Below are 20,036 nucleotides of genomic sequence, written 5' to 3' on the forward strand. Positions count from 1 at the left end.
GAACAATCAAGTGAGATAACTCACTACCTTTGGACCAGCCACTTTTCGCCTTTCTTGCCATCCTCACTAAGCTTAATCATTTTTAGCTTTTGATTTAAAGTGCAAAACGTATGACTCTTCCTTTTACTTGAACACATAAAGGGTGATTAATTTGTCTGATATCAGTATTGTTGTGTCTCAGGGAATAGGGAGGTCCCATGAGAGGGAGAGATCCCGTATTCTTTTCATTTTGGTTTTTTAGAGTGAGTTGTTGTTGATTGGTCTTGGACTGGTCAGGAACTGGGTTATAGGTGTAGCTCATTTTGGATTCATGGGCATTTTGTTTATATAAACAGCACAACACCACACTGGGAACTTTAGAAATAAATCAAGAACTTTTATTTGTTTTTTCTTTGCCTTTTATTTTTTGTTTTAAATTTATATAAATTTATGGGGTACAAGTACAATTTTGTTACAATTTTGTGTGGTAGTGGTCAAGTCAGGGCTTTTACAGTATCCACCACCTGAATAAAGTACATTGTACCCGTTAAGTAATTTCTCATTTATCCACCCCACCCCCACCTTCTGAGTCTCCGTTGTCCATGATTCCACTCTCTATGGAAGAACTTTCATTTCAAATCATTGTAGGTTTTCTTCTTTGGCACCTCTGTGTTCTTCTCATGAAGCCTGTGTACAGGGACAGCTAATTTTGGTGCTACCTGGAATATAAATTCCAAAATAGTACCAACCTGCCTAACATGGATAAAATAAATATATAAGGTCAGTATTCTTTATTTATGTAAGGCAAGTGGCTAATGGCAGATTTCATGTAATGTAATGATATAGTTATGATAGTCTGGGTGGCAGAAAAAATTTGGGTGGCAGAAAAAAATTAAATCAAATGAATTCCTCAAAATAAAGGTCTTTGGGGATGGATTTTTGGAAACTTGTTGGTATTTGGTAAACTCGTTGTCTAGGCTAAATTGAATTTAGAGCATTAATGAGCAAACTATTCATGTGAGTACTTATTTCTTGACGTTTTATATTATGTGTAGGGCATTCTTCTAAGTGTGGGTATGTGGTATGGTCCCTGACAGAGGTGAGCAAGTAGAATCTACACTTAAAATAATTTACGACATGCAGTAGCACGTGTGGTAGACCAAAAGAGAGATTCAGAGGGCAAGTTTTGAGAACTTTGAGAGGAAGGTAGTTAGTGTTCCCTAAGAGTGACTGTAAGGGCTTCCTGGAGACGGTAGGATTTGTACTGGATTTTGAGGAAGCTAGAGTGTAGCAGAATCAGAAAAGGAGGGTACTCTAGGCAAGGAGACCAATGTGAGCAGAGGCTTGGATTAAGAATATGTGTAGGCCCGTTGCAGTAGCTAACACCTGTAATCCTAGCACTTCGGGAGGCTGAGGTGGGAGGATTGCTTGGGGCCAGGAGTTTGAGACCAGCCTAAGCAAGAGCAAGATCCTGTCTCTTCAAAAAATAGAAAAATTAGCCGGGCATGGTGGCGCATGCCTGTATTCCCAGCTACTTGGTAGGTTGAGGCAGGAAGATCCTTGAGCCCAGAAGTTGGAGGTTGCAGTGAGCTGTGATTGTGCCACCACTGTAGATAGCCTGGGTGACAAAAAGAGACCCTGTCTCAAGAAAGAAAAAGAAAAAGAAAAGAAAAGAAAATGTGTGGAGTATTTGGGAGTGAAGATTTCATATGGGACCTGTTAGGAGATAAGGTCAGCCAGGAGGCAAGGAAAATGTCATGTGAGCCTTTGCTTGCTGGGCCAAGGAATTATTCTGAAGACAGTAAGGAGCCATTAAACAATTTTGAATAGTGGGAGGATGTGTGAGAAGTGAGATTTTATGAAGATGAATCTCTATTGTGGAACACAGGATGACTGGGAAGGAGAGAGAGAATTTAAACAGTACAGGTGTGAGATGAAGATCTAGACTTCTGTTGATGAAGCAGGAGCAGGAAAGGGAGGGATGAATTGGAGTAGTAGCTTATTTCCTATATAAGAATCAGATATTTTTTTGTTGGCCTATTGTGATTGAGAGGTTTCATGCCTGAGTGACTGGGAGAAGCAAAATGTTTTTTAGTCTGGGGGGCTGAATTGAAGGAAAACTGGGTTGAATTTTAGACATTCTGAATTCCAGGTGATAAAAGGGCCTGTGGATGGTGGGTCCAGCAGTTAACTGAAGATGGGGGAGACTGCAGCTGGCTTTCAAGTGGAGATACCCTTTTCTGTAGGGTTGTCAGTTAAATGCATGACAGTGGGTAAGAGAGCAGATCTCCAGATCGATGACTGAATTGAGGAAAGGCAAAGAGGTGGAGAGAGGGAGAGGAGCCAGTATGTCTTATAATGCAGAAACTTCAAGGAGAATGAAAGCTGAAAAAAAACCACCGGATTTAACATTCTTGAGAATTGAGAGCTAGTTTTGAGTGGAATAGTTGGAATTGGAACCCAGAGTACAGCAGCTAAGTTTATGACTAAGCAGGTGATAAAGAAACAGAAGCAGGTAGTATAGGCCATGTCCACATTATATTCATGTTGGTTCTTTCCTTGCCTGCTTTCAATACTTTTATAATACTTAAATGTTCTGTCAGGGAGATAAAAGAAGGTCAAACTCAAAACTGTCCAACTAGTTCACTATTAAGAGACTAGTTAGAGTAGCTAGAGGGCATTAGTGGGGTGAAAACATTAGTTATTTGGATTACCATAAATCAGGTTAGTTATATAATGATCCTTATTTCTCTCAAGATAATTGGAATTTGATTGCAAATTTATTGAAAATAAAAATGAACTTTGCTGTCATTGATAATTCTACTAAATACTACATTTTTTGTTTGTTTTCTTATATCTTAGTTTCTATACAGATTTTGGACCTCTGAATTTGGCAATGGTGTACAGATATTGCTGTAAACTAAACAAGAAACTAAAAGTGAGTATTATAGTGATATTTATATTTTGGTATTAAAACGTTTGAACCATGTGATCTGCCCAGTGGGATTGTTGTGCATACACCGTTTAGTCAGGCAGTCTTTTTTTTTTTAATTTTAAATTTAAAAATTTCAGAATATTACAGGGATACAAACACTTTAGTCAGGTTATCTCAATCTTTGAAAATTTGAGTAGTTCACCTAGAAGCTGAAATTGATCCTCCCGATGACACCACAAAGGACACGTTAACCTCTTTCATTTTTCAGTATGAATTGCAATGTGAGCTGAATGAAGTCATTGGAATAGTGATCTAAGAAAGAAAGGTTAGGTTATTGTTAGTGAGTCTCTATCAAATTCCCTGCTGGGATAATTTTTCTGAAACCTTCAGATCCACTTGTAGACACTGTTACCAGTAATGAAGGGGCTCATCAGGGCTGGAGGTCTGGAGTGTGACCATTTTCTGTCTGGTCAAGATTGAAATTTTTGCATATTTCTTGAATGTTATCTCTGTGTAGTTAACAGCCAAGTGAAATTGATGAGCCAGCAGTGACAGGGCATTGACTTTACCTGATATGGCAGAATTCAGGTTATATATTTAGTAATCATCTATTGTTTTCATTTTACATGGGGATCTGGTTTCATTTTCTGTATTTATATGTGGATTTTGGCATGTAGCTTTTTTCTCTTTAAGCATATGAGGAAGAGTGCCATCTATAGACCTAGTTTTGGTGAACTTATTTCATCACACTGAAAGCAATATTTATCTATCTTTTTCTTCCAATTTCTAAATGAAGATCTTAAATATTTCAGTTCGAAAGGCAAAATACTACAGAGCAGGGTGTTAAGGATAACCACTAAATTATAATGCTCAGGTATTTTATTCTTTCTGCTAGGTAAAATGTTACTAGTGTTACATAGTACAGTGCCTTGTACATATTAACTGCTCAGTGATTATCTTTTGATCTGATTGGTATTAATTGAACTTAAGTATACAAGGCAGTCTGATGGAGAGTTTCCTATAGAATATATTATATATTTAAGAATTTATAAATTTTTGTCAATTGATCTCAAAGTGCTAAATGGTCATGGAATGATAACAGAGATCTTTTTAGTCAATGATCATATAACATAAAATCTATTGCATTCAACTTTTCTAGGAGTTAACTTACAAAGTTGTGTGGCTTGAAAAGATATATGTAAATTCCTTTAACTAAACCAGATCTGTTTTTCAGAAAAGAAGCAACTGACAGTAATTTAGAAAATAAAATAGAGATTTTTGCAATCACCGAGGCAGTAAATGATATCCTTTTTATATAAAAGGACTTTTAATGGCTGAGTTAGCAAGGAAAGGATAATTCACAAATAATTGAAGTTTATCTCTTCCTTTTGAGGACCAAGGAATTTCTTTGCTTTCCTAATTAGTCATGTTGGTATGTAGTTGGTATGAACTGGGTATTAATGATCTGGGAACTGAGTACTATGTGGACTGACCAAAGAGAAAGTACATTATTAGGAATATAAAATCACTGGTCTGACTCAGTGTTCTACTTAATAGCAATTGCACAGGAGTAGATGGATTGAATTAGGACTATTTTTTTCTACCATATTCTATACTGTACAGTATGGGTAAGTATACATAAAAGCTTGTTTTGATTTTCTTTCATTTACAAAGCTTTCTTTCAATATTATGAAAGTTTAATCTGGTCACCTCGGTTCGTTTCTGTGATCAGGTAAGCTGTTGGATGCCTGGAATGACATTTTTAGCTTTAGTACAATAGTGGACACTTTCCTACTTGCTGAAGGATTGAATTTTCAAAACTCAAATGTTAGTAAGTCATGAATTATCTCAATGAAGTGTGTTAAATAGAATCTCTTTTAGGAGAAAAAGATTTATTTGACCAATTCAAAGTTGCAATTGCTTCAGCCTTGTGGAATCTCCATTTCTTCTTCTATAACACAGGAATTACAGAGTTCTCACAGGGTGTTGGTTAGTATTATAATAGAAAATAGATGTAAAAGGCTTTGTAAATTTTAAGGTCCTATACAAAATAAAGTTACTAACATAACTTTTGTGAATTCTGATTGGAAATACAGTAAAGACAGCTCTTCTATGAACTTTATGAACATCTTCTTCCCAGCCTTAATGCTATCATTCCATATGGGAAAGCTGCCCAATATAATTTTAGGAATCTAAATGACCATTTAGTCAAGACTCAGAAAGGGAGACCTAGGAGAGGTATGTGACTTGCCCAAGGCTGTAAAGTCAGGGCTGGATTCCAGGGTTCATGACTGCATCATTCCTGTTCTTCTCTCCACCTTCAGTAGTAACTACAGCTTCCGGTTTACAATCTCCCTGTGTTCACTTGGAGCATTGTCCCAACTACCTCACCTTGTCCCATGGTGGCTTCAAGGCTCCTCTGCCTCTTGCACTCCAAAGACTGTTACTGCTACCCTGGTGGCACTTCCAGGAACCCAGAATCCAGACTCTCCCACTTGGAATATGCCCTTTCTAGTTCCTTGCCTTGCACATTCTGTCTCTCTCATCCTGCTGGGATCTCTAGACCTTCAGTCTCCCTATTCTCTCAGTCTGTTGGAGCCCCGATGATGTCTCTTGTCTGCAGCCCATGGTCACTTATTTCAGTAAAGTTTCGGGCATCTTGCTTTTCTGCATTTTCCCTTGCACACCTTGCCAGCTACCACCCTTGGTGTTTTCCCGGTGGGTGATATCATGCACTAATTTACTGGGAAACTGCAGTATCCCTGCCGCTCCCAGCCTTGCCCTTTACCCCACAGCACGCTAACTGTTCGTGCATTTGCTTGTGACACCCAGTCTGACTGGAATGCCCTTCCCGTCTGGCTTGACAACTCCTTGTTCTTTAATACTTTGTTCAGCTACCACCTTCTAGGAAGCATCTTCTTGCCCTTCTGGACTGGGCTGGAGGTGCCTCCCTTGTTTTCCCATAATTCTCTGTGCAGATTTCTATTGTTGATGAATTATAATTACCTATTTGCACCTGCTTCTCTCCAGACTATGAGATTCTGGAGGATAGGGGCATGTTATATATCTTTGTATCCCAGTGCCCAGCACAGGGTCACCAAACAGAAACTTCTCTTGACTTTGTTATGATTCCCTTCACTTGAACGTCTCCTTTTATCATTTTGCCTCCTGAGGTTTCAGAAGGATAGCCTGCTGCAGTGTGTTTACATCCTTGCTACTTACTGATTTCTTTTGCTTTTTCATATATTTACTTTTTATTGAATTTGTTAATGTTACAGAGTCCTTGCACTGCCAAATCATGCCTGAGAATTCAATTGAAGAAATGGTACAATGGACAGCCTCATCCACCCATCATATATTAAAACTTGATTCATGTACATTTTGATATTTTCACAATCTTTTAAAAAGTTATACTGAGAGTTGGAATTTAAATCTGCTCAGTCTTCCTCACTGATTTCTTAATCCTTTGCTATCCAACTTTTGCCTTCCCCACTCTACTGAAACTGCTCTAAGTTATATCTTTTTTTTTTTTTATTTCAGCATATTATGGGGGTACAGATGTTTAGGTTATGTATGTTGCCCTTGCCCCCTCCCCCCCAAGTCCGAGTTTCAAATATGTCCATCCTTCGGGTGGTGCGCATTGCACTCTTTGTGTATGCAGATACCCGTCCCCTTCTAAGTAATGTCTTAAATGCTGAGTCTGATGACATTTGCTAGGTCCTCAAACTCCTTTACTTCTCTGAATAATTTGGCACTATTTTAATAACTGTGTCCCAGGATTCTTCTCTTGTGTGACTTCCTAATTCCTTTAGGCACATTTTATTTTCCAGTTTGGAAATTTTTATTCTGTCCAATAAAGCTTTTGTGATTCCCGCCCTTATGTGTGATACCTTATGTAGACAGGTAATATTTTGCTGTGCATTTTGGTCCAGACCCAAATTTCTCTTTTTTTATGTCAAAAGATATTTTTTCCAGTTGATGCTTTGAAGTGGTGGTTTATTGCTATTTTTTGTATCCATTTGCATTCTATTCCCAATGGCCTCAGTTTTAATTATGTTGATTAGAATGGGAAATTATCTGTCCAACATCTGCTTAGATTAAAAATTCAAAAACAAAACTCACCACCACTAACAAAAACGCTGCTACTTATTTTAAACTGTACTTTAAAAATTGTGTTAATAAATACTACGAGTTTTGCAGTAATAGGTTGCAGTTTGCTATTTCTGGTCAGTAGTTACTGTGATGGAGGAAGCAATCAAAAGAGGGAAGATTTACTGAAGTAAGAACAATTTGTAAAACTGGGTATGTTATTTAATGTAAAATGTCATCAATGATCGATGCGCTGATGTATTAATCTGGTATTTCAAGGAATCCATAAACTCTTAAAATTACAAAATTTTGTGTATATTTACATTTTTATTCTGTTGGATTTATAGCTTTTTGACAGGTTCTCAGAGGGATCCTTGGCACAGATAATGTTAAGGACACTGGGCTTCAGAATATAAAGGCTTCTGAAAGAGAAGACTGTATTAATAAATGACAAATTGTGGTATTTAACAAAAAACCAGAACATAATCTCCAAACTGAATTAGTTAAAATTATCTTTTAATTATTAATTTAATAATCTGAAAGTTTTATAAATGTAATATGATTGAACTGGCTTTTCCTAAAGTAGTCAATCAGTTTTAATTATTGATTTCACTTTTCCTCAGAGAAAAATAAAACCACAGCTTGGGAGGGAAAAACATCTCTGAAAAAAAGGGACAGTTTCTAGGGCAGTGATTTTTTTTATTTTAATACCTGCTGTTATGAATCAATGAAATAATTACAATAATCTCCAGGACTGTTTTAAAAAGGATTAAAAGAATATTCACAGAAATGTAATTTTAAATATACAAAACATCCCACATAGTCCTTTCAGTGTGAAAGGGGCAGGGGGTGGACATCATGAAATCAATGATTGCACTGAAGCACTGGGAGTACCTGGCAGATGGTGGGGCCCAGGGAATGTCCTTGTTGCTGAATGAATCAGTGCAGTAATCCTATCCTGGAAACCAGGCACCTGCCACTGTATCAGGTGGCTGTACACAAGTACTCTTTTGATTTGATTAGACCACCCTCTTATTATAACTATAAAAACATGTGGATCTCTTCTGTTTCAGGTTCATGGGCTTTGGGGGAGGAAAAGCAAGCTACATCCCGGAGCTAGTTCACGTAGTTTAAAGAGGTGCAGAGCAGTGTTAGCTCTCATGCATGTGAGCGTGTACAGAGTTGGCAAGGCATGGACCTCTTACGCCCATTGGGGGACCCTTAGGCAAGAAGAGTCCCATTTATAGAAGATGCCCACATGCCTTCAGTAGTTATGAACGTGATCAAATCATCTTTATGAGCACCTTTCTCTGACATTTTGACTTTTACTTTAATGAAACGTACTATTTCATTAATGAAATGTATTGGGTTTGAGACAAAATGGACCATACAGAGACATCTTTTTCTTTTTTAGAGAAACTATTCACCCTAGTTTATCACAGCAGTAAATAAAAACATAAACTGTATTTTGTTTTGTACAGCCAAAGAAAATTTTCAAGAATATCCCTTTCCTGAGAAAGTTGGAGGTAAAACATGTAAAGGTCATGGCTGCTCACAGGAAGAACTGTTCATTTTATCGCTTTTGCAGTGAGATGACCACTGATTGCTATGGAGATGCTGATTGCCGTGGCCATTACTGGGCTAGCCTAGTCACCTGTAAGAGAGTGGGGCATCGGTCAGCGTGGGCCCTGTGCTGTGATCTGCTTCATCACACTGCCATCATTGGCAGAGCTTGCTTGTTCAGGGCAGTGCATGGGCTCTCTTTTTTATTGAAAAGCATATTATCCAGGCTGCACTAATATCTTCCTTAGCTCAGTCAGACTGATTCACACAGCTTCATTAAACACAGCATTCTAACCAAATAACTTAAAGATTTTACTTTTAAGCATGGCAAATGACGTTTCCAAAAGGCTGCTTAACCTCCGTGTTTCTTGTTACTTTGAATTGACCATTAACACTTTTTTATTTTTTTGACTTTAAGCTTAATTGCATCACCGTTTATTGTTGAATGGGTAACGCAGTTTGTGGTCCCCTGACTTAAGCTGAACAAGTGCATGATTTGTGTTTGTCACCGTTAACCAAGGATAGCCTGGCCTGTTTGTTATTTGTGTAGCTTGTCATCATTTTCTTCTCTCTCTGACTTGCTGTGGCTTGTTTTTCATAAGGAGTGATCCCACCAGATGCAACCTTTTACATAGCTTTTCTTTCTGAGATAGAAAATGTCTGTCTGGGCTCAATACCTTTATTGCAGTCATTATTCTTTGGTTTATAAGCACAATTAAATATTTATTTGATATATTATATACTTACAATGATTTATATAAGAAGGGAAAAACTTTGACTTTCAGGTAAGCAATACAAGTCTAAAAGTTTCTATGGTTTGATTATGTTAATTGATAGGTATTTAATATAAATCCCATCTGTTGTCTACTATTGTTTTGGCCTTGTTTTTTTGAGAAAAGAGTCTCACTCTGTTGCCTGGTCTAGAGTGCTGTGGCGTCAGTCTAGCTCACAGCAACCTCAAACTCCTGGGCTCAAGGAATCCTCCTGCCTCAGCCTCTCGAGTAGCTGGGACTACAGGTATGCGCCACCACACCTGGCTAATTTTTCTATTTTTAGTAGAGGTGAGGCCTCATTCTTGCTCAGGCTGGCCTCAAACTCCTGAGCTCAAGCGATCCTCCCGCCTTGGCCTCCCAGAGTGCTAGGATTACAGGTATGAGCCACCGCGCCTGGCCTGTTTTGGCCTTGTTAAATGTAACAATTATTATACCTGTAATTAATATCATTTCATTGGTCCTTGTGTGCTGTCAATGTATCCCTATGCAGTTATTCTCTTCTGTTTGTAATAAGCCTTGGTCAATATTTTGCATCAAATAGTCATTAGATTGGGAACCCGTGAGGCTACAGACCAGGGTCACGCTCCCCTGTCACCGCATTGCTCAGCAGTGTTTGACACAGAACAGCTGCTCGATTCATGCTAATAGAACCAATAGAACTTTCTTCAGCCACAGTATCCTGGCACCCAGATTCAGCAAACTGGTCACCTGTGAGCTGCATTCGGTCCACAGATATGTTTTGTTGGGCATAAACGCTGTTTAAAAAAATTCAAATTCATAGTCAACATCTGCAATTTATGAAAACTTCCACAAAATTCTAGATTTTTGGCTTCTTTTAAATATTACCATATCTGACAATTCTGGGACAGATTCCTGCATGGGAGCAGCAGGTTGGAGCTTAGTGTGCTTTGGACAGGGAATGCTTGTCTAGTTTGCCAACTGCCCCACTTCAAATTCCTGGCCCCTGAGAACATCTGAATTTGGAACCTCTGGAATAATGCCATTTAAGACAGCTTAATTATGGAATCATTAAAAGAACTTGTTCCTGAGTTGTTATCACCTGGAATGCATGATTTACAAATTGTAATCAAGTTTTTGAGGAATCGGGAAATGTGTATTTTGTAACATGCTTTTAAAAGGCTTATGGCATGATTTGAAATTCCTTTGTAAGAATTTAAAGTTCTTTTGGGGTTACTTAACCAGATGGACAGTGTTTTAGGATCCATATAAGACATTTCCAGGAGTGGGGCCAGTCACATGTTTATGCAGCTCTTCTTCAAAATTTAGTAATATCTTGGAGTAGTGGATTTCAGTGTGTGGTCCCTGGACCAGAAGTGTCAGCATTACCTGGGAACCCGTTAGGAATGCAAATTCTTAGGCTCTGCTGACCCAGATTCTCAGGAGTTGAGAATCTGTGTTTTAAGAAGCTCTCCAGGTGATTCTGAACCAGTCTCTTAAGAGGATGAAATATAATGCAATAATATAATAATAAAATATAGTTTCAATTTAGATTTAGTTTTTATTTCTAAAAATTTTATTAATTTATTTATTACCATTAATTATTAATTTATTTATTGAGATATTTTATTTTATTAATGTTATTAAATTTATTAATATCAATAATTTTATTAATATTGACCAATTCAACCTGACAATTATTTAAATTCTGAACCATGAAACTTGTTATGGCCTCATAATTGAGATTTACACAAATTATCCAGCTCAGTGGAATAGTTATGGGTTTGTCCTGCTTATTTGACCAATTTTTAACTTCACTTTGCTATTGCACACAGTGTTTTTGTTTTGTAACCTCTGAGCTTCTCATATAAAGCAAAAAGAGTCTATAGTAGAGCATATCGCGCACTGAAAGCCAGTGATTATGACATTGCTTTGCAAGTGTTCTTGAAGGGCTGGGTCAGTATACCAGGCTGCAGAGGAGACAGACCAGAATAAGGAAGGGGCTGCTGTCCGGTTTGGAGGCATGATGTTTTGGTACTAGGGCAGAATCTGAGAAAACATCTACTGGGTTCATTTATAAAATAGAATCCTATTATCTCCAAATGTGACTTTCTTTCCCTGTATTGTAAAGTTCTTTCATGAAAGATCTGGGAAGATGAGTTAATGTTCTTCTAAAGCTAATTTAGTTATCAGTGTCTCCACTGATACTGTCTGTTTTAGGTCCTTTGATTATGAATAGGTATTTTTTTTAAAGGGAGGGACATGTTTAATATTTGAGAGGAAAAAACATTAAAAGAGTTTTTGTATATCAGCCCAATCATATAAACATCAGCTAAACAATTGACAAAATGTTTTGTTATCCCTGAAATTTTTCATTCTGTTACCCAAATATCTCCTCTGTTGAACAGCATCACTGGTATTAAACTATGGGACAGGGTGACCATAAGAGGGAGGCCTGGTTGTGGTAAGGAGGGAAATTAGGACGGGCCTGCAGTATGTAAAATTTTTCTCTGTTTTCATTTACTTTGAATTAATTTTGATTCCTTGAGCCAACTGTACTCTTAGTGATCTGATCCAGGAGATACTGTCCGAGCTTTGCTGAGCAAATTATTTCTTGTCTGTAGTGCTTTTGAGATGTAACTGAGAAAACTGAATTCCAAACAAATCTAAGCAAGGTAAATGTTAGGAGCTTTAAACCTTTTCCTAAAAACCAGTTAGGAAGCTCTCAAAAAGGAAAAAAAAAATAATAATTCAAAAAAGAGTTGTGTTTACTTTCTGTAGGCAGCTTCTCATAGAAAATCTTTTTAAGTAGTTAAAATTTCTAGGTAGACTTTTTGAAAGCCATTCTTTATCTGATGTAATTTCTGAAAGCTTGTAAAGTTTAAAAAATTCTTCTAAAATCTTTACAATTTTAGTCTGTATTATATTTACTTAAAAAGTATTTTTTTTTTCCATGATTGGGTATGGTTTAGTTTATGGGAGAACAAAGCAGCTCTTTTTTTTCCTTAAAAAGTATTTATAGGTATGCACTGGAAAGATCTCCCTCAGAATTCTGTCCTTTAGCTTCATGCTTCCTATTCCAGAATGGTCTCTGTATTCCATATACTTTCGTCTAAGAGAAAACAAAAGCAAGCAAACACAAAAACTTTCCCTCAAAACCCCCAAACAAACAAGAAGTGAGCATTGGTGATAAAAGAAAAGGTGTATGAGTTGTCACTTTGACCAGTAGATTTATAAAATAAGTACAATTCCACGTTATTAAAACAATAGTTTGTTATGAAACCTAAATTCTTAGTAGAAAAGAGCATCAAAACAGGTAATCCAGGCCCGGCATGGTGGCTCACACCTGTAATCCTAGCACTGTGGGAGGCCAAGGCAGGAGGATGGCTTTGGGCCAGGAGTTCGAAACCAGCCTGATCAAGAGTGAGACCCCGTCTCTACCAAAAATAGAAAAAAATAGCCGCGCATGGTGACATGCACCTGTAGTCACAGCTACTCTGGAGGCTGAGGGAGGAGAATCCCTTGAGCCCAAGAGTTTGAGGTTGCAGTGAGCTATGATTGTGCCACTGCATTCTAGCCTGGGCGACAGAGTGAGACTCTGTCTCCAAACAAACAAATAAACAAACAAACAAAAAAACCCCAGATAATCCAAACTTCAAGATAGAGTGTTGATAATTTTCTTTCATACAAGTATTTTAGGGAAGAGAGAAACGTCAATAGTGAGAGGCTGGGAGCCAGAAGAGCTGGTGAGTCCTCCTGCTCAGCCTGATCGTGTTTATGGAGAGGCTGGCCCATGTAAGGCAGTCTGTAGGTATTTGGGATTCAGAGACAATAACAGATGCTTAGGTCTGAAGAGACTTTACTCCCCTTGTTGTAAATCAGACATAACTTATGGGTGGGGAACAGTAAGTGGCAAAACCAACCAATCACCCAACAAACAAATAATAAATAAAATAGAAAGAGGAAAGTCAATAGTTCCAAATTGAGAAAGCAAGGAATCAAGTGCCGGCACCGTTGGTAGTAATCTTGAAGTCTTTAAATAACTTTAGTGCATTAACTTGACTGAGTTGAATTAAAGAAAATATTGTGCCCTTTTCTCTCTATTTCATAGGAATATTTTCACAAGCCTGTCAGAAAATAAGGACATTGGGAATAAGAGATTTTCTTTGAGTCAAACACTAATTTTTAAAAGTTCAGTTAAAAAGGGCACTACCATTTTCAGAAAATGTGATTCTTGGTTATCAATGAAAGGCCTGATTTGGAGTGATAAAGGCTTCCTGGCTCATTGCTGGGGTACTCGTAGCTAGTAGCTACGTTTTCTGTGATTATGTGCTAAAGCCAGAATGTGGCAGTTTCATCTTAGAATATTCTTCAGAGTGGAAAGAGTTTCTTTTCTTTGTAGACAATAGCAGGGTAAAGAAAGGTATGTAGTTGAGCTCTGTTTACACTTTTAAAGGGGTTCTAAAAGCAGGGATTCTCTACATGCTGTGTTCAATGTGTAAGGTATAAAAAGCTGCTTGTATAGTCACTGTGAATTTATAGACAAATACTAGAATATGCTTATGTGCATGTATTTTGAAAATCATTAGTCAACATACTATAACTTTTGAAATATGAGGAAATTGAGCAAATGTCATTGAGTTGCATCCACGTTTTCATTGTCTTATATTTATTTGAGTTTTGATTTATAATTTGATTTCATTTTAACAGATCTTTTCTGTTACTTCTTTTCTTGTTTAGCATGTATACATACAGCATATTGCCTGGCATACAGCAGGTGCTTAATAACTTTTTGTTTGAATCCATGAATTTAATATATGGACATTGTATTCTATTAAGATGTTTGCTAATACAGTCCTTTTGATGGTTCATCTTTTCCTGTTAACCATTTATTTTCAGATAATTAAAAGGGGATTATTACAGAACATCTTAGAAAGGAAGTAATTAATATTCGTCTCTAAAAATAAAAAAAATTTAGAGAAGACAACAGACTGGTTGACACCTTTAAAAACAAACTGTACAATATGAAAAGTATAGGCAACTTTCCTGGGAGCGGGAGTGGCATATAGGGAGTAAAAAAGGTAAATAAATTTTATACATGAGATCAAGAATAAATCATAAAAAATCATTCCTGCTAGTAGAGATGCCAATAATTTAATTATTTCTCACCATATGAATTTCTTTTCTTGGAGAGAAAGATATTTTTTGTATTGATTCTTACATCATGATTGGGCCGTAGAAGTCTGAGCTAGTAATCCTTTACCCCCCAATGCCCATGTCCAAATGCCATAGAAATTAAAGTTGAAAGTGAGTAAAGTTTACACATTGTGACACATCTTGAAATTTAAGAGATGATATTTGTCTTGTGTATGTTTTAACATTGTTTCTATGGTTATTCTAACCCTTCTTTATCTCCTCTTTCTAGTCATACAGTTTATCAAGAAAGAAAATAGTGCACTACACCTGTTTTGACCAACGGAAAAGAGCAAATGCAGCATTTTTGATAGGTGCCTATGCTGTAAGTATTTTCTTCGTAATTATTTTCTGTAAGCAGGCCAGTGAAATGCCAATGCTGTCAAATAAAATCCAGGTCACTTTTTCGGTGGGATTGGGAGATTGTGGAGATTATTAGCAGTTTGGGAATTGATCTGGGGTGGAAAATGTGGACTAGTGTTGATGGGGTGCTTGCAGTCTAGATTTTATTTTCTAGTAGTCAGTGAGAGAATCTTGGAATTGCAATGTGTAGCTTGGATTCCACAGTTGTTATAGGTGTTTTAATAAAAAGAGTGTCTAGCAGGGACATTTCCAGGAAAAAAAATACATATAATATGCGTGTGTGTGTGTGTATGAATAAAATATAAAATTATGGAAGATTTTTAAAGACATTTGAGTGGTTCCTGTTTGGGAAAAGAGGAAATCCTAGATTTTACAGTAGAAGATTGTTATTATTTTTATCATCCATTCATTCATCTATGCAAATGTTTGCAATAATAGGCAAACAGTATAAATCCTACATATGTCATAGCCTCCCTAATAACTAGATAAGACTTTTTAAAAAATAATTTTGATTAGAAATTTTGTTCTCTGCATGCACTAAAATGTCAATTTGAATTCCACATGACCCATGCTACAGAGTTTTGAAGGGATGTTTCTGGAATTTTCTGTATATGCTGGGATTGGGCGAAAACATGGAAGGTAGAAACCATCAAGGCTAAAACATACTTGCAACCTATAATATCTTTTCAGGGATATGTGTGTTATCCGGTTAGGAGTATGCTGGTATAAAGGTAGGGAGAAGAGAGGTGTCATTTCTCCTCATCATTGGGGAGGGGCTGTGCTCCTCTGAAGCCTTGGAAGCAACACTGCTGTGTGGCCTTTCAAGGGCCTTATTCTAAAGACCTCAATGGAAGGGGCACTAGCTACTGGACCTCAAACTCTTCCACATCAACCCAAAAGCTCTGAGGGGAAAAAGCCCAGCGGATTGTTGGAAAGGCTGTCAGCTGCTGCAGGGTGAGGCTGAGAAGAGAGACAGGCTGTCAGCCAGGCTGGGGCCGGGCCTTGCTTCTAGCACTGAGGAACCCATCTCTGCCCACTTGTCCTCCCTTGACGTGGCTGCAGCAAAGCCTTGGGCCATTCCTTGTGGGGTTGTTGCTTTTTTGCTCTGTAGATGATAACATGGTATAGTACAAAGAACAGTTGCTAAGAATCAGAAAAATAAATTTTTCATCCTGAAGGGGCTCTGCGATGATGGACTTTATCTTTCTTAGCTTTATTTAGTTTCCTTATCTGTAAAATGAGAGGGTTGGATGTAATGACTCCTACATTTCATTGCAATTCTTAGGATACTAGGATTATTTGTAGCGCCAGCCAGGCTATTGCTTTTATTTTAGGAGCACACATGAAAAGCTAGCTGTTGGCATGAAGGTTCCGTGAAGTGCTAGTAAGCTGAAGTAAGCGGGCATGCTTATCTTTTTACTTTACATTGGTCATTGCTATTCATTTGAAAGTGATGATTGACTTTGTGACTAAAATATAGAGAGCCTGTATCATCTCTGGATTCATGCTTTGTAAACAAGTGTGTCTTTCCTGCAGGGGTTTGCAGTGCTTTGTGAACATGTTATTTATGGATCCTTTGTCATAAAGGATTGCCATCAAGAAGAGGTCATCTGCTGTTCTTCTCATTTCTTTTTCCCTCTTTTCCTCCCTCACCCCTTCTCTTTCTTCTTTCCTTTTTAAGTCCTATCCTTCCTGTTTTGTTGGTGTGGTCTTTCAGCAGGGTACCTCTAGAATTTCGAAAGGAATTTTAGTTACAGTAGATGCACTGAGCTTGTGATAAAGTACTCTGTGGTAAAATATGTCTTCTAATGCAGAAGTTTCCACCACTTTAAAGCAACTGAAGGGAGAAAAGCATCCCGGCACGGTGGAAGCAGTGCTGAGTACAGCATGAGCTTGTCTTACACACCAGTTACAGTCCTGAGAAGGAGTGTAAAGTGATTATTCTTGTATTGGTCATTTCCAAATTGATTTTCTTTTCTAATTTTAGAAATGCATTCCCCAGAAAGCTTTTCGACACAAACTCTTAATAAAAATGAAACTAAGAATTACAGTCTATTTTTAAAGAGAATTTGATGCTTTCATATCATCTGTGTGCTTTAATTGTTGACACAATTAAGAAGCTAGTCAATTATGTGCATTCTTCATACATCTCAGTTAGATGTCACTTATGTTAAATGTTTCTAGTTGGACAAGTCTCAAAATAGGGGAATCTTCTCTGGATGCAAAGGACCTTTACCTCTGGAGCAGCCACATAGCCTATATGGGGCAAACCAGATAGGTGTGTTTTATCAGAGAAAAGTTCTTAACAGTGAAGTTGTTCCTCTTTTAAAAATGTGTAATCACCCTCTCTCAAGGGGCATTGACTAATAAAAATATTATGTATTAAAACAGGCTTTTCTCTCTGAGCCTTATTTTTCTCATTTGTAAAATTTGGATAATCCCAGGGTTTCCTTATCTACCTCACAGGATTATTATGAAGATCAAATATCCAACTGCCTGTTTGATAGCTCCACATTATATATAAATAATATCTCAGATTTATTGTGGAAAAGCAGGAATTTTTATTCTTTCTTTCTCCAAATCTATTTATTTCCCCATTTTCTTTGTAGTAAATGGGCTACGATCAGTGACTTGCTAAATCAAGAGATAGTAGTCATTTTGATTTCTTTTGTTTCCTCAGCCCACATTAAACTTTTTCATAACTTTGGTCAGCTCTACCTCAGAATCATGTATTGAATCAGAATATATCTTTCCATCTCTATTGCTGTCACGTAGCCCAAGCCACTGTCATCGTTTTACCTGGATAACCACCACGGCTTTATATGTCATCTTCTTTTTTACATTCTTGCATCCCTTTAATTTGGTTGCCACACAATTATCAAAGTAATCTTCTAAAAATATAAATTAGATCCTCTCATTACCCTGTTTCAGATCTAATGAGTGCACACTCTTCTTGGCATAAAATTTATTCTCCTTACTAATGCCATTAAGATCCTTTCTGATCTGACCCTGTCTGCCTCTGTGATCTCCTTGCTTGAGATGTTCTTATCACGCTGGCCTTCTAACCATGAAAATCCTATGATTGCTGCCACCAAAGGGCCTTGATATTTCTGCTTTCTATCTGGAATGTTCTTCAAAACTTTGCATGCCTGGTTCCTTCTAATGTTACCTTCTCAGAGAGATTTTCTCTCAAATTCTACCCTGTAACCCTTACCCCTAGACACCCTCTAGCCCTTTACTGTTTTATTTTCTTTACAGCATGCTACTGTTACCTTGTTTGTTTACATATTTACTCGCTCATTATCTCTTTCCCAGACTAGAGGGTAGGGACCTTGTCTGTTTTGTTCATTGTTGTGTATAGAGGGTGATAAAATATTTAACAAGGGGTTAGACCTAGGTATTCACCAATTGAATTGGAAGGTGGCCACAAAGCCGGGGCAGGATCCTGGAGGCTTCCTGCTTTACTAATCATGGGGAAGTCTAGGGTGGGGGTGGTGTCCCAAGGAAGAGATTAGGGTGGCCAGTGTGGAGTGGGGCGGGGTGTTGTGGGCAGCAGCTATTTACCAACTGGTATGGAACTATTTCAGTGTTTGAACACTGAGTATCTGCTTAGAACTATGCTTGGCACATAAGAGGTGCTCTATAAATGTCCACTGAATGAATGAATGATGGGATGAGAAAGTAAGAAAGAAAGCAGGCACTGTATGGGAAACTCGCTGAAAAAGATCAAGTTGGACATAAAATGTAAAGTGATGCCTTCTCCATTACCAGAATATTTGTGCTAATGACAGGCCAACTGTGCCAATGAGCAAAGCCAAGATCATAGACCAAGGGTAGTACTTGGTATACAAAGTCATATCACTACCTTGCTTTTTCTTTTCTTTTCTTTTTTGTTTTTAATAAACTTGTATTTTCCCAATTTTTTATTGTGGTAAAATGCACATAACATAAAACTTGCTATCTTAATCATCGTTAAGCGTCCATTTCAGTGGTATGAAGTACTTTCGTACCGTTGTGCAGCGGTCAGCACACCTCACTTGTGAGTGTGCCATCAGGTGGCCAGTGTGATGTGCCTGCAGAGTCAGGGCCTTGCTTGTGGTTTCTCTGTGAGAAGATGACTTCAGGTATTTCGCAGAAGCTTTTGTGGTTCTGTTTCTTTATAAGAGGAGAGCGTAAGTGGAGGAGAGCCTTTCTGTGCTTTATTTCCTTGGGCTGTCGTGAGGGTCTAAGAGGAGTTAAAATATAGACCATCGTGTTCAGTAGGGAATCCGTGGAGAAGGAAACCCTTCTCTGTGGGTGATCTTAAAGCCAGCATTGCTGGAGTGATGTGGCCACCAGAGATTATAGTGACACTTAACAGATGATAGGTACCCATTTCAAGGAAGTCCCTAAGCTGTGACATTGTGCTCCTTGAAATGGAGGGCTCAGGTTCAAGAAGAGACCCACTTTGCCAGAAAAGTGTTTTCCTTCCAGGGCAGCACTCAGTGCAGTTTTAGAGTTAGGGTGGTTAGATCATTCTGGCATCCAAACGCTCTCATATGATTTTGAAGAAGATAGCTTTTAAAGATTATGAGTATGAATTAATTAGGTTCTTGCCAGGTGCTTAAAAACCAAGTCCTCCCTAGTACCTGCATTATTATACTCTGTTGTTTTCAGTTCGCAGGCCTGTGGCAAGGCAGTCCAGGAGAATTTAGATTAGGTCACGATGACTAAAGAATTGGGAAATCATATGAATGAGGAGAAGTTAAAATAAATGTTATTGTTTAGCTTAGAAAATTAAGTTTGGGGTTAAAAAATTAAGACTCTCTTTTCAGCTGTGTGGAGGAAGCTTAAACAGAGATGGTAACCACATTGTATTTTCCTTAGCCCACTTGTTAAGTCCTCGCCTTGCTAAATGAGAGGTCTACATTATGCATTAACTGGGACTAGCCTGAACCACATGTCATGTCTGAATTGGGGATGGCACGGCTGAGGTTTATAGATTTTCTAACGGTGTCTGCGTCTGCCATTTATTTTGTAGACTACTTAAATGGCCTGAAGAGTTATATTCTACCCCTATGTCTGTGACTAATTGCAAAGAAGCCATTCTCCATCTGGCATAGTGGCTAAGAGCTGTGACTTTAACATAGCCGCAGGCTCGCTCAGCTGAGAATCCAGCTGTTAGTTTTATGTCCTGAGCAAGT

General features: G+C 37.9%; 1 protein-coding gene across 2 annotated transcripts in view; it reads left to right on the plus strand.

The window, feature by feature from the left end:
- CDC14A (cell division cycle 14A) overlaps positions 1–20,036 on the plus strand; it is a 160,804-nt gene that overhangs the window by 17,955 nt on the left and 122,813 nt on the right. For both annotated transcript variants that reach the window (XM_012654860.1, XM_012654859.1), the window contains exons 3-4: positions 2,842–2,917; positions 14,723–14,815. In XM_012654860.1, the coding sequence (XP_012510314.1) occupies positions 2,842–2,917; positions 14,723–14,815 (169 nt within the window). The remainder of the gene's footprint in view (positions 1–2,841; positions 2,918–14,722; positions 14,816–20,036) is intronic.

This window comes from Propithecus coquereli, unplaced genomic scaffold (genome assembly GCF_000956105.1).
Source record: "Propithecus coquereli isolate 6110/MARCELLA unplaced genomic scaffold, Pcoq_1.0 Scaffold45, whole genome shotgun sequence".
NCBI classification, from domain to species: Eukaryota; Metazoa; Chordata; class Mammalia; order Primates; family Indriidae; genus Propithecus; species Propithecus coquereli.